At 45.9% G+C, this 24,561-nt stretch overlaps 1 protein-coding gene across 1 annotated transcript in view; it reads right to left on the bottom strand.

The window, feature by feature from the left end:
* The window catches only part of LOC138064734 (netrin receptor DCC), a 608,179-nt gene extending 584,523 nt beyond the window's left edge, over positions 1–23,656 (bottom strand). The window contains exon 1 of the mRNA XM_068928548.1: positions 23,491–23,656. Within this exon, the coding sequence (XP_068784649.1) occupies positions 23,491–23,581 (91 nt within the window). The 5' untranslated portion in view covers positions 23,582–23,656. The remainder of the gene's footprint in view (positions 1–23,490) is intronic.
* Positions 23,657–24,561: the final 905 nt, after the last annotated feature.

Here is a 24,561-nt window from a genome sequence, read left to right as displayed (position 1 = left end):
AGCTGTTGACGTAGGTCTCCCTCAAGCTCGGGTGTGTAACCAACATCAACCCAAGAAGCATGTCCTGCTTCTGGCATTGCGTCCAGTGCTGCAGGCAATGTCCATTGCCCAGGGTCTGCTCCAAGAAACCACCACACTAGCAAGTGGCACCCTGCTCCCTACTGCGCATCCCTCCCTACCTCTAACCACCAGTCACAACAACCCTAGAAGGGATACCCAAATTTTCATTTGCAAAATCCACTGCTCCTCTAAAATTCCTTTCCCCATATCGAATATATGACATAGAATTCAATCATTCCTGGCATTTTCACTGATTCAAATTGAACAAGGAATTGATCATTAATTCATATTGCAGTCTCTCCACTCTCCTATGGGACTGGTCATTCCTGGAAGTCATACCTCAAACTTTTCATTATTCAGTTTGTTCTAGTAATTTACTTAGGCACCAGACATTTGTATGAGCATTCATCAAACGTTTGGTCTCTCAGTCACAGCACAATTCTGAGCGCATCTATCACAGCCTATAGTTGAAGGGTGCTTATAGCTGAAGATTCAAAACAGACTTCCTAAAAAACTTCATGTTTTGGCTTCTTCTTGAGGTGATTAGTTTTTAGAACAAAATTTGCATAAAATCTGTTCCATTCATTTGTAATTAGCAGAAACTGAAACAAGTGACACCTTAAAAACAGCTGTGAGCACTTGTATTCAGCTGGGTGATAACTAGGAAAACACCCAACTAGTTGCAACCGGAAGTTTCAAGGAAGCAGCTCTCAGGAAAGAGTCAAGATTTGCAGGACGCTCTCTCGTTCAACTGTAATAATCGCCAGCCTCCACAGAAAGCAAGGGAAGACACTCATGTGAAATGGGAGTGCACATTTGAAATACAACTTTCAAACGCTTGAAAGCCCACCAGTCTTAAGAATCCAACTTTTTCTACAGAAAAGAAATCTACAGGGAGTTACATATACTAGGAAATCCAGCCCTGCTTGGGGTGGATATATGCCCTCGTGTGCATATGTGCATATGTGTTGGCGGGGTGGGGAAGAGAAAGGTTCTGCCATTGAGATCTATTAGTAGAGCTGGGCAAATAATTGCTTTTTGGTTCAGTGAACCCAAAGATAAACATTAGGTTGACAAAGATGTTTTTCTTCACCAAAACGAAAAAAAAATCAATGAAAGGTAATATGCACATACTGTCTTTTTCCCCAACTGAAGCTGTTCACAAGTTTTCCTTGAATTTGACCTGAAACTACAGTTTTCACTGAGAAAACAAGACAAAAACACATTGCCTCGTCCCTAGAAGTGTTTCATTTCATGCAAACATGAATATGCATGTAAATATACACTTCCCAGCTTTTTTCCAATCCATCGCATGAGAAGCAACACCCTTGAACATGTCACTTGGGAAAAAGGAGTCCTCCCACTCCTGTTCTCAACGGGGGCATTCCCAGACATGGCGTGGGGGAAAAGGGCCAGAGGAATATAGGTACGCAGGGATATAGGTGCATGGGGATATAGGTACACAGGGCCAGAGTTCGAAAGGTCTCTGGGTACACAGATAGCAGCTCTCTGTCGTGATACTTACCTTTATAGGAGAAAGGTGCAGCCATACATGAGCTATCCAAAGTCAATAGGTGATCACAAGTAAGTATCAAAACAGCACTCATGTCTTAGGTATTCTCTTATGCTCCCAAATGCATAGCACTATTTTTATCATTCCTTAGGCCTGAAATAGCTGTAGTGTATAAGGTTAAAAAAGTTAAATAAAATTACATATGCTTGTAATGAGTGGGCATAGAATCACAGAATCACAGAATGGCTTAAGTTGGAAGGGACCTCTGGAGATCATCTAGTCCAACCCCCCTGCTCAAGCAGGGGCCTCTAGAGCACATTGCCCAGGATCACGTCCAGACGGGTTTTGAATATCTCCAGGGAAGGAGACTCCACTACCTCTCTGGGCAACCTGTTCCCGTGCTCTGTCACCCTCACAGCAAAGAAGTTTTTCCTCAGGTTCAGACGGAACTTCCTGCGTTTCGGTTTGTGCCCATTGCCTCTTGTCCTGTTGCTGGGCACCACCAAGAAGAGTTTGGTCGCGTCCTCTCAACAACCCTCCTTCAGATACTTATACACGTTGATGAGATCACTTGGATACACTGATCAGATCGCCTCTCAGTCTTCTCTTCTCCAGGCTAAACAGACCCAGCTCCCTCAGCCTTTCTTCATAGGAGAGAGGCTCCAGTCCCCTCATCGTCTTTGTAGCCCTCTGCTGGACTCTCTCCAGGAGTGCCATGTCTCTCTTGTACTGGGGAGCCCAGAACTGGACACAGTACTCCAGGGGAGGCCTCCCCAGGGCTGAGGAGAGGGGCAGGATCACCTCCCTCCACCTGCTGGCAACACTCTGCCTAATGCACCCCAGGAGACCATTGGCCTTCTTGGCCACAAGGGCACACTGCTGGATCATGGTCAGCTTGTCCACCAGGACTCCCAAGTCCTTCTCTGCAGAGCTGCTTTCCAGCAGGTCAGCCCCCAGCCTGTACTGGTGCATGGGGTTATTCCTGCCTAGGTGCAGGACCCTGCACTTGCCTTTGTTGAACTTCAGGAGGTTCTTCTCTGCCCATCTCTCCAGCCTGTCCAGGTCCCTCTGAATGGCAGCACAACCCTCCCACTTCTGTATCAGAAAACTTGCTGAGGGTGCGTGCACTCCTTCCCTTCATCAAGGTCAGTGATGAATAAGTTGGACAGGATTGGATCTAGTATTGACCCCTGGGAGACACCACTAGCTACAATCTTCCAACTAGACTCTGCACCACTGATCACAATAGTGAAGGGTCACAATAGAAGATATTCAAGAGCATGTCAGCTACATTTTCAGTGTAATGAGTAGCATGTTCACTGGTTGTTTTGTCCTGTATAGTGCTTGCACTGTGCAACGTAGTATGTATGCATATTCACCCTGCCATATTAACACAACAGTATCCTTCCTCATGTAGACACTGCTCCTCTAAAGTGTTTGGCCACTCCAGGCATTTCCATTCCTTACCCAGTGTCTTGGGACTTTGCAGTTCACTTTGTTTCTCACCATTTCGCCTCACTTCTCACTTCAATAACTTCCTATACATTGGTTCCTTCACGGTAAACTCACTGTTGCATTTCATCTGGACATCCAATTCTCTTCCCCGGTTTCTCTCTAACTTCCTTCTTTGTGCAATTCTCTCTTTTTCTTATTTTTGAGTATCTTATGCAACAACACTCATTTAGAAATAACCGCCCCAGGAAGTTTTTCTGTAAGAGCTTTCAGCATTAAATGCGTCTTAATTAAATTCTATAGGATCAACCCAATTTCAGAGCTGAAGAAAGATGAATCAAGGAGAAGTGAGTTTGCCACAGCAAGGCGAGTGGCAGAGCCAGGGCAGAACTGTTGCTGACTGTCCAGCACCCTACAGACCAGAAAACTCCCCTGCTGGCAGGTCTATCCTGCCAGGTCATAAAAAAGGCCAAACTGAATCCCTCTTTCCTTCTTCAGTGGACTTTTCTGTCCCTGCTACTTTGCTTCTGCTGTTGATGGGACCACACACAATTATTTATTCGATGAAAGCATGGAGAGGACTCAGGAAGATGTCTACTTTCCCTGTATGTTAATTTGAGACATAAACAAAGCAGCAAGATGAGCAGAAGGGCTGCTGGATTAGCATAGTCTTGCTACCAGGACTCCAGCTACCTAAAATATATGGTACAGTTCAAACCCATACTGCGGGTTTAGTGACATAGCCACTACAGGGAAGTTTATGGACCAATATTACAGAACAGCACACACCAGATGAAGACAGTGTTCACTTCTGTCTGAAAAAAAAAAAGAAGGGTATACGCAAGAAGCGTTTTACCGTAGATAGTGATTATGTTTATTATTCAGTCTTTGCTGTTCTTATTGTTATTTTTTTCCTGCAGAAAAGGAACACCATTCATAAATAACATGAAGCGTCATGCACGTAGGGAGTATGCATGTAGAGGTAGGTATTTTTCCCCAAACTCATTAAGATGTGTGAGAAAAGCAATGACTGCAGAACATTAGTTTCCAGGAGAGGGATTTAATCTAACGGTAGCTTATCACAGGGGACAAGCCATCCACCTCCAGCTCTCGTTATGGGAGGTCCCTGATCCTGGCCAGCAGAAGAGCAGTGTGGGGAGCCGCTGAGCACTCCTCTTCATGTCGAGCACCGCAGCTCTGAGGGCAGGAGCCAGCCCTGCTTCAGCAGGCAGCAAGGTGAAACTCTGTGACAAAGAGCAGCTGGGACTGACCAGTCTTCATTCTCCATCAGCCAAAAGAGGATCATGCCCATCATACTACAGAAAGTGCCCACCAAACGGAAAAGAGGTCTTGCCATCAAAACACCTGTAACCTTCCCGCTTATTCAGTGACAGAGCAGGGAAGACACTGATGCATTTCCATCCAATATCACTAATCTAAATCAGCGGAAACTTCATGCTTCTTCAACCTCATGAGTACAGTCCATGCACAAGGCACAACCTAACAGTGTTTACTGCATGGAGCTTCTGGCCACCCAGGCATATGGCTGAACGAGACGTGGATTAACCAGGTCTGACTGCATTTAATTTATGACAGAAACAGCACAGTAGGAGCCGCAGCAAATCCTCTATGTGAGGGGGAATGAAGACACTGTTTCCCTTGATTAGAGAGAACAAGAGCTGGCAGATTTTTCTTGCTGTGTTTTGGCTCAAGAGAGCAAGTCCTGAACAGGGACATGTCCTGTTTTTTAGAAGATTTTAAAATGGCTTGCTTTAAGGATTTTAGATACTGTTGATATCATGAATAACTTTGTAAAGTTGCACCAGGAATTTCTGACTGGTCTCACTGCCCAAATAAACATTTTATGTAGCACTCCCGGTGGGCCAGCAACAGCAGGGACCAAACTCAGGTTGTCTACAAAGCCGAGGTAAAGCACCAGCTCAAAGCCCAGCTCTGTTCATAGAGGCTGATATCATACTAAAAGGGGCTCGACAGCCTCTTCTCCCAGTCACTGCTGTGATTAAAAAGCACCACACTGAGCCATGTTGCTGTGACCTATCTCTAGAAACAGCCACATCTGGAAGCAGCAGGCTTCATGGAGCTGGCTTGGTATCTCAACTTTGGATGTCCTTCTGTCATGTAAGAGGTGTACAGACATTGCCGCCTGTCCCTGAGGGGGCCTTCTTCCTGGCCACCTATAGGTCCCGAGAGTCCTTTCAAGAAAGGTTGTCAAAGGTGATTTGACTGCTCTTAGAAAGATCCCAGAAGATCTAGGTGGCTTCCTGTCAAGAGAGGATATTTTCTAGAGCTTTGGTCCCAGCAGACATTTGACCATAGTTTTCCAGTCCTTCATCTTTACAAAATTACAAAATAGAGGAAGAGAAATCAGCCGTTACAAAAGGTGATGTCATGTACCTTTACTCTGATATTGATTGCTCATTTGCAGTACTTTACACTAAAATAATGAGCAACCTAGAAATAGAAACATAACCAATCAATTATTCGTTCCCTCTAATTACTCAAAGCCAAATCTGGAGGAAATGTAGAATTCCACACCAGCTCCTGCAGTATATGAAAACACCTTTAGACCCTTACAAATAAGCGGGAAGGCACGGCATTGTGAAAAAGTTAAGTCCTTCCTCTCTGTTCCCTCTGTAGAGGGTCCCAAGGGCAGAGCAGCTGTCGGCTTTCCACTGAAGAGCTGGCACCAGACTACAGAGAAACATGCAGTGGAGCAGTACGGGCTCCTGAATGCTGCTGAATGCTACAAAGCTGTGCACCAAGTGAGTATCTTCAGAGAAGCTCCTCCAGAAGTTGGCTATGAGCCAAGAGAGCAGCAGGACGTAACTTCTGAGCAGAGAAATTGTGATGCACAGCCACTAAGCAGCCTGCAGCTTGCTGCAATACTCATCAGGAGCTGGGTACCAACAAATACAGTGAGCTGAACGTCTGAGCAGGTCATCCTCAGAAACCAGCAGAGCAGTCAAGAGTGAAGCACACAGCAGAAGAAGAGAAATGGTCAAGTGCAATCTCTGACCAGGCAGGCATTTTACTCGTTTGGGTCACCTGTGGAGAACCATCTCCTAAATTGAGGTATTTAAGCCCATTTTCTCCACCTATGAAAAGTCAGACAGAAGCACCCTCTTTTCTCTTGAATATCTATCTGCCTGCCGTTTATACTTTAGGATGCGAGAGGCTGAGGCTCAGACTCCTAAGCTGCCAAATTCAGAGCAGGTCCCTCTGTTTCCTGCTCTGATTCCTTCCTCAGTTCCTCCAATATGGACCTAAACTCTGCCCAACTACGGGACAACACAGTTTTGTGAGGTCAGCCAGCAGAAATGCAAGGTTAGGGCAGTGGCTGCACACTGTTTCTGAGCATCAGCTTGTCTAAATATTCCTGAGGATCTGCCCCAAAAGATTCCCAAGGGTACTAAATTCCATCCACATTCAGCAAAGCAGCCGCATACACGCTGGATTTTAGGGCTCTTAATTATATGGCAAAGTTAAGGATTATGTTAAGATTCTGCAGCGTAAGGCTCAGCCACAGCCTGCGTCCCTGGCTGCGACACACGTCCTCTAACCACATAAAGCCGCTCCGATAGCTCATGAGCTCTGAAGGGACATTTGCTTAAGCTTTTTATACAGATGCAGGATTTGGATTGTGCAGAATAGGATTTAAGCAAGTGTTTAATTTGTTCATGAACACGAGAGAATCTGTGTCTTTGTTTCACCTTGTACGCACGAGAACTTGAGGCTGTTGAAACACCTAAGAAACTGAAGACCAAACCGAATTTTAAGGGCTCGAAAACTTGGCCCTGTTTTTGTGCAAACAATAAGAAATGAGAACGTTGCTCCGCTGCGGTAGTGTTATAACTGTTGCAGTTGCAGAATAATATAATGGGAAGAGATTTTCATCTCACAGTGATTTCAACGTCAGATTGAATATTAACTAGCATGTTCATATAACACACTAAACCACCCATTTAAATTAAAGATCACAGATTTCAATCTAGAAAATACTGAATGCCTACAGCAAAATAGTCTTGTGAGACAGACATTTCCATCACAAAATACGAGAGATGTTATTTATATAAAGCTCAGGCTTAATGCGTTGCACATCAGTACTTCTCCCCCTCCACATTTACCGTCTTTGCTTATATAAAGCCAATCACTTCATGAAACACAGTGTATGAAAAGTATTCGGATTTCTACAGAAACTCATCTGGAATCAAATTTTACCAAATGGAGTACGTTCTTGTAAGACAGAAGCTGACACCTCTGCAGGTGTCCATAGAGCCAAAGGCCCGACACTAAACCCAAGCGTTCAACCTGGACTGAAACCATCGGAGTGACCCGGGACTTATCGCGGTGCAACCCAGAGCAGCGTTTATGCCTCCTGCACCTGATTTTCTGTCCCAGCATTTCTACATGGGCGCAACCGCTTCAAGCTAAGGTTGCTGCTGTTTCCCCCTACCAGCAGAGAAGTTAGGGCAACAGAAGCTACTTTTCTAAGCTACTTTTTCCAGCACGTACTCAAAGTCCACTCATAACATCCACAGCTTTATTCATATTTCATGAGAAACAGCTTTTACTAAGGCCCAGAATTAGAGGTCCTAGGGAAAACATTGAAAGAAAGGTAAGAGGCTGCTAAGGTAATAAAACTTGTTGGGAAGCAGTTTGGTGTGTATATAAATGCAGCGTGCGTTTTTTTCTTTCAAAGTCAAAGTTTACCTCACAGCAATTTCATCCCACAGCAATTTTCTAATCATTCATTAAAACATATTAATTGTATGTAAAATGCATAATTTATCTTTGTTTCGAAGTGAAAATAGAAAACGCCAGGGGGGCCAAAAGTTGGCATGAAATCATACTTCTGATTTATCTCTACAAAATCTGTCCTGAATACTGTTAATTATTGTAAGTTACAGGAAGAGATATCGAATTTCTGCCTGAAAACTTATTTTTAATGAATCTATGTGCTGATCATGAATATACAATATTTTAATAAAGCATTACACCTTTCAGTGAAAACGTGCATGATTCAACTCATTATACTTAGCTCACAAAGGCACATTTTTGCATGAAAGCCGAAACAATAGTCAGTGTTCATAATTCAAAAAATCCCACCCACCAACAAAAACAGCAGAAAACCCCGCTACACCGCGCTACGCGGTTTCATTATTCCTGTCTCCTCTTTTAATGAAGACATAGCACACCACTTTGTAGGCCTAATTTACACTATATATCAAAACTATGTGAAATTTTCTAATACTGTACAGGGGGAAGGAGATGATTGCTATTTCTACGGCTTTCAATGCACAGTATTATTTCAGTTTATGAAATCAGCATCTCTAGTGACAAAAGATTGCTGGGACATGTTTAATCTGGCAGCAAATTTCCAATTCGCAGAAGCCCAAATAATATCAGGACTATTTTATCCCCACCAGTAACAACTCAAATCTTCAGTTAAAGTCAAATCTTTCTAGCTTGTGCGTCCAAACATTAGATCGCAATTTACAGGATAAAAGTAATTACCACAGTAGCGTTCACTTGCGTTTTTTTCTTTCTGCTCTTCCAGTAGGTTGTTATTTTGGGCTTTTTTAACTACAGTCTACTGAGATTTTGCATTTTGTCTCTCTCATTGTAGATGCACGTGTGTGTACATCTACATTATATACACGTATGTGCACACACGTACACGCACAAGCAGGCAAAGTGTAGCTAGCCCAGGTGTATCTGAGATACCACAAGAACACACACACACACAATATAGCAATGCACGCACAGGGGAGCATGAACATTTATATAAACATATATATATACTCAACTCACCATATAGCATTTAAACCTCCGCTGCTCGCAGGACTGCATTTTATCCCCTGCCTACACATGCCCGACGCCCACAGAAGTTAACAGATGGCAAAACTTTGCCCACAGACCGCCAGGCCCCTGACAAACACCTGGAATGAAAGCACGATTTTGTCTAACCGAGCCCGTGGGGCACGGCTGCCCGAACCTCAGACGCATCAGCCGTAATTCCTGGATAAGGCCATCGAAGCTGGTTTTCTCTCCCGGGTTCATCCTGAGCAGAGGAATGGGGGTTTTGGTACATCATTTGGGCTTAGCAGAAAACAAGCATTTTCTGAATCATTACACACTGTGTAACTGTGCCAACAATTATGCGCTTATCTATACAGCATGCTAAGGGGGGTTTTTTATATATATTTTTAAACCTGCTCAAGTGTAAGATCACCCAAATGCCCGCTTATATCATCAGGTCATGGAAACGACCGGTTTCCTGACACTCTAAAATACCAGCAGGGAAGGGGAGGAAATGTTCCCTCTCCCTGTATCTTTGCATACTACGAATACGAACAGCGACCTGCGATGCTGCGTTCACGGCGGAGCGACGGCACCTCGCAGGGGAGGAAGCGGCACCTCAATAAGCTGAATGTTTCTGCTAGTTTTGATCTATCATGCGCTCGTCCGCTGCCGCTCACCAGCGCGCACGCCGGCACGGGTGCAAACAGCGGTGGCACGGTTATTGCGAGGCTACACGCACTGACAGCTATGACACGCTCAGACACTGCTTTGCCTTTCGGTGAGGAAGGCAAGAGAGAAAATCCGTGTGTTTGTGTTTTGGTCGTTGTATACGGTCTTCATTTCAATCCGCGCTCACTGCAGAAAGACTAGCGGGAAACCGCCCCATTTTAGACACTGGCGGCAGGGATAGGTCCTGGTCCACTTCTGTCACAAGGACATCTGTGTTTATTTTATATTTAATTTCTCACTAAAAGAATAACACTTTGAAAAAAAAAAAAAAAAGGCACTGCCGTCACTCTCTCAAAGCAAACAGGTCGGCCCCCGCAGAGCTGCAGGAACGGCTGGAAAACCCTGGCCGAGGAAATTGCCTTGTGCTCTTTTCTAATGCACAGGAGAGCTTCTAGACTCGCAGCTCCTTCTCTTTGCCGTGATCTGGGAGACAACAAAGTTTCGAGAGGATCTTCCCTAACCCTCTGATAATAAGCATTTCCTTGCCTCTGCTTCCGCTAACAGATTCTCGCTTGAGGCATCTGCTGCTCCAAGGCAGGCTTTGATACGAGAGTCCCGCTGTCTGCAGTGCCCCTAATTACAGCAGCTCAGGTTTCTCGTTTGCCTCTGCTCTGCGCGCTAGGTAAATGCCACTAAGGTCACTTTGTTAATTCAATCCCAGGTCCACGTTAGAAATCATTTGCACAAGGCTGCAAAAGTCAGTGTGTTTTTTAATACTCCTGTTCAGGCTTTCCTAATACTGTACAGTCATAGGAGTACATTTCAATTGAAAAGGAGTGCAGAAGGTACCTTGCGAAGGCTAGTGTTCCCCACGATAGACAGACATCAAGGCAGGTAAGGTGATTCGTCACCTGGAGGTGACTATTTCTCTCTGTTGATTACTAAGGGAGCGTGCGGTGGCTCTGCCTCAGACAACTAGCGGCTAGGAACGTGAAGTTAAAAAGACACCCGTTTTCACAGGGTTTCACCTGGGTAGGTCCCAGCAGGCAGGGCTCCGTTCTGGCCAGGAACCAGAAGGGTTGATCCTTCCAGGGGCGTCGGGCTGGGGGGGGTCAACCATGGTCACTGTGCCCAACACACGACAGACACTCCATCCAAGAAGGTCTGGAGAACTTCCCGGCGTGCTGCGAACCACACGGCACTTCCCAGCACCCTTCCCGACACCTCCGTAAACCACAACGACGTGACCAGGAGCCGCAACTGCAGCACACCACCAGAGGAAAAGTGGGGATACTGATGTCCCTCAACGTCACAGACAACACCAGGGAGCCTAGCACACCCGAATCTACAGGAGGTCCCTGGCAATCCGGCCCCTGGGTAAAACTTCTCTCTGACCCCATATCAGCATGCTGTAAGTGCAACGCTCTTGTGGGATGTACTGTCCCGCTCCCTACTCCTCTGCTTAAATCGCCTGTCAACCTAAGCAAAACTACGGCAGGACAAATAAAAGTACAAAGCAGGATACTGCAATAAGGCTGAAGCGCAGGACAGGACGGGTTCATTAGCTGCAACCCTTCCAGTCCCGAAAGCCGACAATTAAGCCCCGGCGTGGGAACACCATGGTTATCCCTGCAGCACAGTCTCCGAAGCGATGCTGTATCCGTGCCCCCGGTTTTGCCATCTGCCTTTTGTCTTGCCATTTTTATTCTGTGTGAGGTCACCACGCATCTGTTCAGAAGGTGCATTAATGAGCAGAAAAATGGCATTACAAGTGGTATAGTTACCTGTTGCAGCTCGAAGGCACACAGAAGGGTATTTTTCTCCTGCTCTTCAGCTTATTAGGGCTGAGAATACTGAGAAAATTGCCTCATGCAGTAAGAGAGGACTGAGGAAGGCCTTTAGCACTTACCCTTTTAAGACTAATGACCACAAAGAAGGAATGTTTTTTTCCGGTCATCATTTTGGCAGACATCAGCCCAAGATTTTTGGAAAATGTTTACGGATTATAATTGTAAAAGACCAGCTTCCTCCCAAGAGCCAGACAGGCCATTTCTAGGGATGGATTTTGGAAACGGTTAGCTGCTCACATTTTTATATTACTGAGTAATGTATATGCCATCAACAAATGCTCTACGAAAAATGAGAAACATTCGGATAAGTTGCTGACAGACAGTATACTAGGAAGCCAAATTCTCATTCATACAGTCACAGAATTACCTTTTAAAATCTAATTTACTGTCAAGCTAACTCTGTCCTCATTTGGAGCTTACTAGTGGTAGGATCATCAGCATTTTATGGCAGAAGCACATTACACTTGTGTGGTGTCTTTTTACCTACAGGAGTCTCAAAGCATTTTGCCATCCTTCATAGATGTTTGCAATTGTTCAGTGATAATTGTGACGAGCGTTCCTCCTCCTCATTAAACTTCTTGAATAAGCGGCAGCGGGACACTTCAAAGGCCATGGCAGTATCACAAAGCAGTTTAGGAAAATGAGATTTTAGAAGTGGGATGATTGAAAACCTGAAAGAAAATTAGAAAAAAAAATATATCGAAGAAGGGACTGGCCTCAGCATCAGGTTTAACAGCCTTATCTGTGCGAAGTGCCATGGGCCCTTTAGTCCCACAGCTCATCCATGAAGGAGCATTTGGGAAAAAAGACTTCTGAACCAGCATTCATTCAGCTGACTGTGAAAAAAGGGAAAGTTAACCTCAGCACCAGTAGCGACTGGCTGCATTTTTTGATGTTTTTTAGTCATGCAATGACCCAGACTGACCTTGCATAAAGGTTTGCTTATCCCTGACACAACCCATTTACCTACCATATGGGTATGAGTGGCAAAGCCTGGAGCCCAGCAAAAGGTGATGCACTGAAATTCCTCATGATGTAGAAGACGTCAAGAACAATCAGGACAAATGAATTAGTTATTGCTATCAGTTATTTGGCATATTAATGCACAGAGACAGATCTCATTTACTGAGGCACAGTCTGGCAATATAAATTATGGGACACGCAAATCCTATCACACTCCATATTTAAGGGCCATTTGAATTGTACTCAGGTAGTTTCGCTCATCCACAATCTGAGGAATGTGTTAATAAATACAGAACTGAATCACACCATTGATTTGTAAGGAGAATTTTCCATTAAAACCTGTCAAGAGTATTACTTAAAAAAAATTAATGATATAATACAGTCCAGGGTTCTGCTATAACAGACTACTGATGTTATAGCTCTCTAAGTCTCACAGTGATAGATAATCTTGCTTATTCGATATTGTCACTGTAGTATCTTCCTGCTGCACCTTTGCTGCAGCTGCAGGCCTCACTGCCACCAATACTAGATGATGTCCATCTGTGATGAACGCTGAATAAAATAGCCAGGAAGGAACCTACATCTTTTTTTTTTAACTTCCATGAGGGGCAATGTTTGATTGGCACGGACAGTATCTGCAACTCAGCAAAAATCCTGGAAATGCACCCCGATGGTACCACCACCCTCGGCTCCACACCAGTTTTTCTCTTTTCTTAACTTGTTATCCTGAGTCTCATGGTTTCAGTGTACTTTGAACAATAGCTGGTTTTGTAGTTATTACCAGCTGCACCTCTCATCTAGGGGTGTCCTGTGAACTGCGACACGAAAAGGAGGAATGAGGGGATTAAAGCATCAATAAGCAGGACTCAACACACATCAATAAGCAGGACTCAACACACAGGGATGCTCCTTGCGATTCTGCATTGATGGCCTCACTTTATAACAAGAATTTGTGACAAAGAGAGATTAAGCTTATGTAAGGAGCATGAGAAAAAAAAGCCAGAGTATTATTTTATTGCATGTTTGAGATTAAAACCATTCATACTTGATTCACAAAAAAAAAAAAAATTTGAAATGAAGTGACCATGCCAAGGGATTTGGGTGGCTTTAAGCCAGCATACCCATTTAAGTAGGAACCCTCCCCTACGTCAGGACTGGAAAACTTGCTCATTTTCAGTATTAAAACAGTCATGGTGTTGCCTCATTTGTGAACGGTTGGTTGAGCACAAAGCATTACTCACAACCTCAAGCGTCCGCTGTCCTTGCGGTGAGATCGGTTTCCACTGATTGTAATTGAGTTCTATTAATGATGTAATTCAATTACAAATCAAGATATAACTAATACTTTTAATAACATAGCACCAGCTTCTGACAAATTCCCTACACAGATGGAAAAGCTTGATAGAGTTACTGGTAACAGAATATCCCCCTCTGGAGAGATGTTAACAACCCTTTTAATATCAATATACACCTGCTATAGCAAAGCTGTTTGGTTACAGAGAATCAGTCTCTACGTGAGCATATAAAGAACACAAACGATCAACAACAAGTTGCTTTAAAAGGATTTTGCTGATGTGAAGGTGTCTCCACTGAAGTCAGGGAAGACTTATTCAGGTTGAGAATCTCACCTCACGTATTAGAGGAACCTTTTTCTCTCTTTTTATAATTGTGTAAAGCATTACAAGTTGATGGATTAAAAAAAAATCTAATTTATTTTCCATTACCGTGGGCTTCGAGAATTGGGTGGGCCGTATGGAAATACAGCTGTTTACCCCAGGCTCTCCTGGACCTTGCAGCCAGATGACCTTTACTTCAGACTAATAAAAACAAAGAATGAATAATATTTGCATGAGAGGAAGATCATACCAAACCACCACGTGTAACAGTCTCCATCAGAACTGAATATATGTCTCACCGCATACACACGCTATTCCCAAGCATATCGTTATTTTAATTCCCATGAAGTGAGTAGCCCTTTACTTTTCATGTCAAAACCTATTAGCATCTGAAACTTTAAAACCTAAAACCCCACGTTTTTTGTAAAAAGAATTGCACATACCAACAACCTCAGTCCCGCAGCACTTTAAAATTTTGTGCATGAACACTTTTTTCTAGGTATCCTTAGATTGGTGGTTTGCCAAATATCCTCTCACACGCTTGGCCTATGGGAGATATCAGCCACTTTATGCACATCTCTGTCACAGGCACAGAACATTTCTACATTTATAAATCACTGTGGACAGAGAAAAAAACCATGCTGACACTATTTAGCAATACGAAACAGTTTCCGTTTCGCATCCTCTTAATCATGAACTGTAAAATGAGAGCTGCCAGTTTCAGTTAACTTTATAACTCGCTTCATGCTGCTTCTCGTACGGGAGGACACGATATTCTTTGTATCTGGGGAAAACAGAAAGGTCTAGAGCCCCCTGTAAATAGATACATTAAAATCCCTGTATCCTTTTTAAAAGCAAAGTCTAAATCTAAGAGTGTTAACTACTTTCGTATGTATGGCAAACCGCGCTTCAATAATGCATCTAAACCTTTTCAATCTCCTGAACAGAAAACTTCGTAGGAAGCCAAAGCAAAATGGGTGAGTGTGAGCCTTTTTGACAAATTTATAAATAATATGCAGGAAATTAGGATAACCAGTCTTGCCAGTAGCAAGTTCAGCAGCATCTATAAAACAGCAAAGGAGGGCTGAACGCTGAAAAACGATCCGCACTTTGGACGAGAGAAACACTGTGTGAAAAGAAGCATGAAATTTGGAAGGTGGGTATGAAACTTGACGAATGAAGGGTAAAAAAAACCTGTATCACCACAACCAAATTGCTGTGAAAGGTCACTTCCAGCCACCTAGAGAAACAACCTCCCCCTTGCGCGAGAGGTCCCTTCCCCGGGGCACTCACTCGGGCCACTCTCTGCGAGGCTCAGCACAAACTCCCAACTAAAAAATGAACAAACTAACGTCCTCCAGAGAAGGACTTTCCAGTCCTTCACTGGGCTCTTACACAAGCACCAAGACAGTGACAAACTAAACCGCAGCCTAGCGAGAAGGCACAGCACTTCTCCAGCAGTCAAAAACGTTCAGAAACAGGCTCATGCGTCTGGGTCACACCACGGCCAGGGCTTGTTACGAGTCCTCAGCACTGGGGAACAGTGCAGGGAAACTTTTAAGAGCTTTTCCTTTCCCCTCCTCCCTGTGAGCCTCAGAAGGCAGAGGAGAAAACAGGGAATATGGGCTACGCAGAGAGCCACAGAGCCCTTTTAAGTTTTTCTCTTTTTTTCCGCTCTTGCTTCTAAAAGCAAAAGAACAGTGGATATTGTGGATAGAGACCCCCCCCTCCCCCAAAGTGCTTTTAAAATGCTGTTAAGTCTTTGGCTAGTGAAGGGAAGAGCGTCAGAGAGAGAATCAAAGAGGAAGGAGGTCAGCATGTGAACTGTGTACCAAATGAGCCCTTTTCGGTAGCTACAGGCCGAGGATGAAACGCTCAGTTCAGCTTGGCACCTACCAGGATCCCCACGACAACCCACTCCTTGCTTATAAGTTGATTCGACTTACAAGGAAGCACCATTCAGCTTTTAATTACAATGCTTTTGGGAGGCCCGCCTTTAGAAAGAAACACTTTATGCAATTATATCAATTGACCTTGTCCAGAGCCATCATCTTGCCTCTAATTACTGCTCTCAGAGCTTTACAGCCAGACGGAAATGCCCACCAGTCTAGCTGCAGGTCACGCAGTTGTCACAAGCCTTCAGACACTTTCAGAACAGAGACTTCTGAGATTTGCTAAACTAGATTTGGCTGCTAGATGCTCTCCTTTTATGTTCCTCCTCAAGACAAACTCCAAGAAAAAGGGACAAAGAACCTGGACTAAGCATCTGCGACAATATTTCTGAGGTCTGTTGCTAGATATCCTGAGAGCAACTGCCTCATCATATGACACAATCAAATGATTCCTCTTTTAATGGAAGCATCATCTGTGTAGCAAAGCTCCCATCCTGGCCGCAGGATCTCAAGCTCAAGCACAAGCACAAGTATATCATACACAGGACTCAAGTCAAGATTTCTTCTCAGTTGCTTTCCCTTGAGACTCACATCTGTGAGAGGAAACACTGAAGGAAGGTACGTGGTAGGAGTAAACAAAAACTTGGGAAACAGAAGGCAAGAATGGAGCTACTATAGTTTGGGGCGGGGGGGAAGAAAAGCAATAAGCAAAGAGAACTTGGAAAGGCAGACATGTAGCTCCTCACCTGTGGAGGAGCACAGGCAGTCGCCATCTGCGAAACATCTGAAGTCTCTACTGACCCATAGGGTATATAGAACATGGACACCCGGCTACGCAACTGCTATTATAAAAAAATGATAAAAGCATGAACGAGGAGCCTGTCATTCACTGTAGAGCTCTTCTAGCGATAAAAGAGCTGACCTGAGTTCAGCTAATCTCCAGAACCTCTCAAGAGCAGCAAAACCCTGCAATTCGCAGAGATCTCTCTTCGCTCCCCAGTGCACGGCCTCACCTCCCACAGTTCGGACCACCTTCTGCAAGTGCCATGTCTGAGATCTCGCTAAATCCAATGTTTCACAACACAGTGCCATGTCAAGTGCCAAACTACCCTACCCTCTTCTACTAAAGCAGAGAAACACACATTTTCATAAATACTTGGATGGGTTGGATTGGGGGGGGGGGGGTTATATCACTGTCCAGGAAGATGTGTGCATAGATCAAGGAAATTCTCTGTGCAGCAGCTTTGTTGTATCCTTCACCTATTTTTGTGATGCCTTGTTCTTGCTGTAAGACCCCAGAAGGAATGCCACTGAATATCCATTTCAATGAGTCCAATTTCTCAGAAGTTCAGGACTCCATTTCCCAAGACAACATAAAACTGGTATCAAAGCTCTGGAAAAGGCAAAGTGCTGCAGAAAAAGAGTGGTTCCAGTCTCACCTTCAGATCCTGGCTCCACAAAGAACAACCTCAGCTGGCTTTGGGGACCAGGCCCTGGAAGAGCCACGAGTACAAATTGTATACTGTATGTCCCTGCTATTATGTCTTAAAATCCTTTTAAAGATGTATAGCAAAGGATTTTGTACCAGCTGATACCGGGAATGGTCTCATCGATTCTCCACGCATACATGCTTATTTAACGTGTGATGGTTGTTGTCTGTTCACCTTCAGCTTCCAAGCTGGGAGAGGAAGCACCTTGTGAACCTTCCAGCACAGGAAAGTAGGGCCATGTGCTAGGTACACATGATCAACCAGGAAAACTCATGAAGCACCAAAAAAGTAAACAAAATCATCAAAACATCTTTAGTCTCTGTGTTCTAAACTATGCTTTAAAGGACAGGAAGATACTCAGTTTTCAGATGGTAATGCAATTTCCAAGGAGATATTATTCCTTCAGCTTCTCTGTTTGACAACCGATATTTTGCTGAAACTCTGGGCAGCAATTTAGAATAGTTTTCAATGTATTTTGAATACTTCAGAGCGTTTATAAAATTACAGCACATATTGGCATTACCATCGACATATGACTGCCATCAACAGAGATAGAATTGGAGACATTTAACTCTGCGTTTATCATGCCTCTCTGAGATTTAGCTTCCTTTAGAGCACAGACATCTACAAACTATTGAGCGAGACATTCTGCGATTAGCCCAATTTAACTGTAGCCCTTCACATAAAAGCTGAAATCGAGAAACATTTGCAGAAAGAAACAATTCCAGTGGGTTTACAATTATTGGATACGTTATCTTTCAGGATGAGCATACTCTATCAATAGTGAATTTACCATTGGAAATCAGAAGCTACACTTCACTTTCAGTCATTGCTTTTCACAAAATAAAGCTAATTTGGCAGGTTTTTTTTACAGGAAGCTGTAGAGCAGACCCAAAAGGAGCAACTCTCAAATGCCTGAGGCTCTCCACCCATATTAAAAGGGGACTCCCAAGCATCCTGAACATTGTAAAGAGAAGACTACAGTTGCTTTTCATCAGCAAAAAAGGTAAAACAGACCATGACGTTTACAGAAAGGAACAGGGAAGAGGAGCTACGTAATGGACACAGTAAGTAGATTTTTCCATGAGGATCAGAAACAATAACAATTTAAGCCATCCCCACAAGAACATTTCAGAAGAAATTCCTTCAAGTGAACATGAGAAATATTGAAGAAAGATATTCCTGATACAAGATGGCATAAATACCAGTACTAAAGCTTGTTCCCCACGCGCAGCCCAGCCTGCGACTCTGCCTCTCAGCTCTGCTGAGGAAGACTGTGGCACCTATTTTTTCGGCAGCCCAAATCTCTGACCGACATAAACAAATCAAAGGATTCCTTTGGGCAAATCGCAAATGAGGTTGCTCTGAAATTCCTACAATAGCAAACAGCTATAATAGCAATAGCTCCTGGAGAGACAACTCTTTGGTGGGAGCGGAGACCTTGCAGCTCCCTGCCGTTGACCGCAGCCAAGCCCCAGCTCCTGCTCTTGCTAAGAGGCAGGAGTAACCCCGTTCAGTGCAGCGAGGCAGGGCCGGTGTAAAAGTGATATAAGTGAAATTAGAACAGGGCCCAGCGTATTTACTTTGGATTGCAATGGAAATATAAAATTTAGGTCAAAGTTTCCCCCAGGGGATAATTTTAACAGAGCAAGTGAATTTTTTGCCTTTAGTTAATTAATCATGAAAGCCTCGGTGGAATTTGTCAGTATACTTTTTATTCAGGCAAGGCCAACATTGTAAGAATTTACATCCGTTTGCATTACGACAAAGAGACTGGCTGCACTGACTCCCTCTACCAACAATTCCACGTTTCAGCGGAAGGGAAAATTAGAAATGTGAAAATGTGTTCCTCTCTTTGAGTACCAGTTTCTTCCACCACCGTTTTGTTCTATATATGAAGGGACTAACGTATGGATATGGCACCAACCGATGGATTTTCCATAGCAAACATGAAACTAGAAGGTACCTGCTGGCTCATTTGTAGCCTTTGGGCCTGCTTGTCCCTACAGCAGCACTGCAACACACTTAGCGCTTGTCTTAAACTTGCATGAAGGGGAGCCAGTGATCTTTAGTTTGGCAAGGCTCTAAAACAGCAGGGGCAACTTCTTTCGCAGTTTACTCGTATTGGCACATTTGCTGAAGTCTCTCCAATAGTCTCTTCTATGAAGAACGTAGGTGCGAATCCATTACAGCGTTTTACTCTTGGAGCTGTCGCGCCATGCAAGCAGCCATCCCGGAAACAGACTCAATTGTGTAGCATTATTTTCTCCCATAAAAATTACATTTAAGAAATCATTGCTGGCCCTCTAAAGGACATCTGGTAGAAAATACGTGTACCGAGCAACTGATGAACGGCTCTGAAAGAGTTATTTTAGCTGTCATGTCACAGAAAGAACTGACAGTGCTCTCCTGTTGGAAGAAGCCAAGCCAGGCATCATAGCCAACGTACATGCCAGGGGCTGCGCTCGGGCAGAGCCCAGGTTCCTGCAGCACGGCGTTAAACAACAAGCTGGCGGGAAACACCAAACCTTGCACAGCACAAGTCTTTTGCCAGTCAAATAATAAGGCAGGACCACGATGCAAAACTAGGCTTTTCTGTCCCTTCGTAGCAGAGTGAGATCGGGTAGATTGGGAGAAGGCGGCAATTGCTTCTCCATCTCCATATGGGCTGTTTCAAGGACATTCAAATCATGGCAGCGTACTGGTTCTCAACTTAAATGCAGGCAGATCACATGAAGAGCTCACTTGGATTTCAAGTTAGTATCTGGAATGAGCAGTTCCCAGAGATTTTCTTCTCTAAGTTTGAGAAGCACAGACCTATTCATTAATCATTTGGTCCTGGGAGCCCTCACTGCAGGCCATGATCCCGCTGAGAATTTGCATAGCAAAGAAAAAGAAACTTTCTGCCCCAGAGATCATAAAGTGTTAGCGTAAATCAGGGAATCAAAGACGGGTTCAGACAAACAGAAATGCAAGGAGAGTATCTTGATGGCGCTGTCACGTCTTGGGCCCTGCAACAGGCAGTTCACGCTAGGTTTTGTATTGGGAAGGAAAAGCGAGTGATATTCAAGGAAAAATGAACTACATGTGAAATCCGGACCTTATTAAAACTGGCATAATCCCACTGAACACAAATATTCCTGATTGTGTATTTGAAGTCAGCATTGGTCCTGAATCTATATGACCTCGGAAAAGGGGGAGTGAGGACAAAAAGATGCAGCACAAGAAGAACTGTATACAAAAATAGTCAAGAAACTATAGAAAGAAAAAAAGAAAACCACTCGAACATAAATTGCTCATCCTCAGTTAAGCTCATTTCCATTCTTAAAAATAGGCTGTGGAATGTGTTGAGGCTACCACACTCATATAATGCATGTGGTGGTTCACATGCCTCCTGACACAGAGGGCAACCAGACTGCCTGTGAAATGGATGCTGTGACAGGTCACTGTTGATTTATACTGCACCACTCACAGAAGAAGTGATTGCCATAGTACCCAGACATCGCAAGGCTCTGACACGCTGCACTAATACGAAATTTCTCACCAAGATGTGGTGGGATTCAAAAAAACAAGCATAGAAGCCATTCCAAAAATACCTTTGCGATTGGGTTAAGTTTCCCCCCGTAGACAAAAAAAAGGGGAAAGTTTTGTGTGGCTCCTTTAATATGCACACAGAACAATTCCTGCAGCGCTGTAACCATTCCGTACTACATACTTTACATGTGCTTTTATCAGCAAGACGGTTTTCCATGACCTCTTTCCAAAACAGCAAACATCGCCCATCATCTGTTGTTCCCTCCACGTATATATTTTTAGCCAGGAAAAGTCCTAGGTTGCATTTCACTTTTCGTCTCTTCCCCGTAGACATTCGCTACCTTACAGACAATAAATAGCAAAGTAAAGGTGAAGGACTCGATCCGGGCACGTTCCTTCTCCCGCGCCGACCCGGCGCGACGCTGGCCTTTGCTACCAAAGTTTTGGAGGAAGCCGGCCGCCTCCGCGCCAGCGTGGGGCTGAGCTCGGGAGCTCAGCAGGGCAGGACGCGGCCCCATTGTGCCGTGGCTCCAGGAGCCCTTTGTTAGCGGCGTTCGCAGCCTGCCCGGGGCCCGGCGCGCGGGGACCATGCCAAGCCGAGACCGCCCGGCCGCCCCCGGAGACGCTCCCTTCCCCGCCGGCCCCCGGCACGGGAAATCGCCGCTCCGGGGAGGAACGGGAGCTCCGCGATTAACGAGCAGGGGCCACGGCCCCGTGAGCAGCGTCGCCGGAGAGGGGCAGCGTCCGTCCGCTTTATTTTCTGTCGTGGGTTGACTCGGGATGGCGAAAAGCAGGCTTGGAAAAGCAGAAACGCGCGGCAGCCCCCGGGGGCTGGATCACAGGGAAAACTTTGCACGTTTGCGCAGAGCAAGGGATTTGGCGCAAGGCAAAAATGCCAGCCTTCGACAAGCAGCGCAATACACACGCACGGATCACAGGCAGAGAGTACAAGCACAACGGATACGTTCAGCTAGACAACAGCCTGATTCATCCACATACTACCAAACAATACCATTCCCCCTGCCGTGCCATGAAAGCAAGGGGTTTGCAGCACGTCTGGCCCCTGACCTAGCACAGGGCTCCCTGCGCCCTCCTCCTCCTAGGAGGCACTCGCTCCATCTCAGCATCCGCCAGCAAAGAAGCCTGCAAGTCAATCATCCTTCAAGGAGGAGGATCGCTGACATGTCTCCCGTCTACTCGCCTTTAAGCTGGCAACGCAAGAGAGACACCTATTCATCACGCTGCCCTGACTGCCCCCGTGCCACCTTCCACGCGAGTTAACTGCAGAGGACAAGGCTGGGGGACGCACAGGCGCACGCACACACGCTCACACACAAAATAAACCTCCTTGTTTCCCAAAGAAGCATCGGCCAGTTTACTTGCCAACTCCCCCAAATAAGAACAATCAACAAACATATCCGTTTGTGTAAAGGGAGCACCACCTCCAGGAGCTATCTGAGGCACTTCTATTTGCATACAGCTGATAACCTGCCCGTTGCTACAAGACAGCAAGAAGATCTTTTTTGCAAAGGCTTCGCATGCAGCACTTTCCCCATTACAAAAATCTGCTCCAGCGGTCGAGTGCGTGTGTGCGGTGGTGGGGAGTTGGTTTCTATTGTTCATCAGTAGCTGCTGTGAAAGCAGCGTGCCCAAATGGGTGTTTATTTCCTTTTTTTTTTTTGCGTTTTTCAGGCTCTCTTTTCCCAAGGTTTCTCCTAGTGAAGTGTTCCTCATTTTCCTTGGGAGAAAATAAAATGACCCCTGGAGAATAATATTTCCTTGCGTGCATCTCCCTCCACCATGCGCTCACACCCCTGGTCTCCTGCAAATCAAAGCTGCACTTTCTTAGTTCCTAGCACTTCTTGGCTAACGCTCCCTTTTCCCTTTTCTTTCCGTCTTAATAGAAGATTTCTCCTTAAATCTGAGCTCTTCTCCACCTTCTGCACAGGCAGCCCCAGAGCATCCCAGTGTCAATTCCCTCTTTTCTCCTCTCTACCCCAATTCCACACACAACTGGCTTTGCCATTTTTAATTAGAAAATGTGCCTGCCAAGTGCAGAGGTGCAATCCCAAAGAACTGCAATCTAATAGAGTTGGAAGATGCCTTGCCGATAACCGCATTTTCTGGCTTGCTAACTCATCTTCTGCTTTTATTCATTTACTCAGCGAATGATACCTCCCCCCCCCCCTTGATTTCAGTACATAGACCCGAACAGCTACAGGCGAATACATCCGATTGCAAGCACGATCAGGTGCAAAAGAGAACGTGAACTAACCCCCATCACCACCACTGTACACACACACACACGTATTATGTCACCTCCTTCCACAATTTCTCCTTTATTTTTTTTACAGATTTCCCTCTTTTCAGCGCTCCCCTTCCTTGCCAAGGCTGCCCAAGGTGCTTCTAACCCCGCTTCCCTCTTCAAATCTGCGAGAAGTGGCTGCAACAGCTCCCACCGGCGAGCAACAAAAACACCAGACCCTCAAAACACACCGAGATCGGGGAGGGCGAAAAAAAGTCCATCCGCACACGAGCGGCAGACCCGTCGCCTTGGGTCCCGCAGGGAAAAAAATCACCCCCTGTCCCCAGCGTGCAAAGGCAAACACGGCAGAGACGACGACTTACCGGCGACTCGAAGATGCGGGCTGAGCAGCGTAAACCCGAAGAACAGAAAAGCCAGCTTTGGTACCCAAACACATCCGAGACTATTCTCCATATTTCAACACACACCTACGGATGTGGGTCCTGAGTAAGAGCAACCACCACACATGCACGCCGAGCCCCTTCTGCCTCCTCTTCTTGGGGGGGGGGGGGGGGGGGGTCGGTCCCTGCTGACAGGGCTCAGCGGAGGCGGCTGGGGTGCGGAGGGAGGGGGGGAAAAAAAAAGTTACATTCAGTCCAGGAGCCTCCGAGCTCGCCAATGTGTCGGGAAACTAACTCAAGGAGACGGGGAAGGATGGGGAAGGGTCCTCCCACTGCTGGAAAACCAGACATAGAGAAAAACCCTGCCAAAAAAAAAGCTGTCCAGCACGCATCAAAAGAGTCGAGGTCGCTCCATTTCCAACGCTGCGCGAAGTGAAAAAATAAAAACGGCAATAATTAAAAATATATATAGATATAGATATATACGTGCAGATGCACGGAGAAAAGACGAATACAAAAGGGAAACCTTGTGGCTTTTCCTCCTTGCCGACAGATGCGTTTAAAAGGCGCGGCGGGGGGGGGGGGCTGCGCCGCTCTCACTTGTTAGCGGCGGCGGCGGCGGCCAGGGAGGGGGCGGGCGGCGGGGCCGGGGGCGCCGCGGGGCCGGGGCCGGCGCTGAGCGCGGCGGCGGGAGGGGGGGGGGGGGGGCGGCGGCAGCGAGGCCGCCGCAGGACGGAGCCCGCCGCGCTCGGCAGCCGCCGCCGCAGCAGCGCGCCCGCGGGGGAGCGGCGGCGCCCTCTGGGGGCCGCGCCGGGAACCGCCGCCGCCGCCGCTGCCCGCGCTGCCGCTCCGCCGGGCTGCCTGCTGCCTCTGCACCTGACCGCGCTGCTGCGCTGCCTGCGCTGCCCTGCTGCCTCTGCACCTGACCGCGCTGCTGCGCTGCCTGCGCTGCCCTGCTGCCTCTGCACCTGACCGCGCTGCTGCGCTGCCTGCGCTGCCCTGCTGCCTCTGCACCTGACCGCGCTGCCTGCGCTGCCTGCGCTGCCCTGCTGC

This window comes from Struthio camelus, chromosome Z (assembly GCF_040807025.1).
Source record: "Struthio camelus isolate bStrCam1 chromosome Z, bStrCam1.hap1, whole genome shotgun sequence".
Taxonomy (NCBI): domain Eukaryota; kingdom Metazoa; phylum Chordata; class Aves; order Struthioniformes; family Struthionidae; genus Struthio; species Struthio camelus.
Note: the sequence above shows the minus strand (reverse complement) of the source record. Positions and strands in the feature narration are given on the sequence as shown.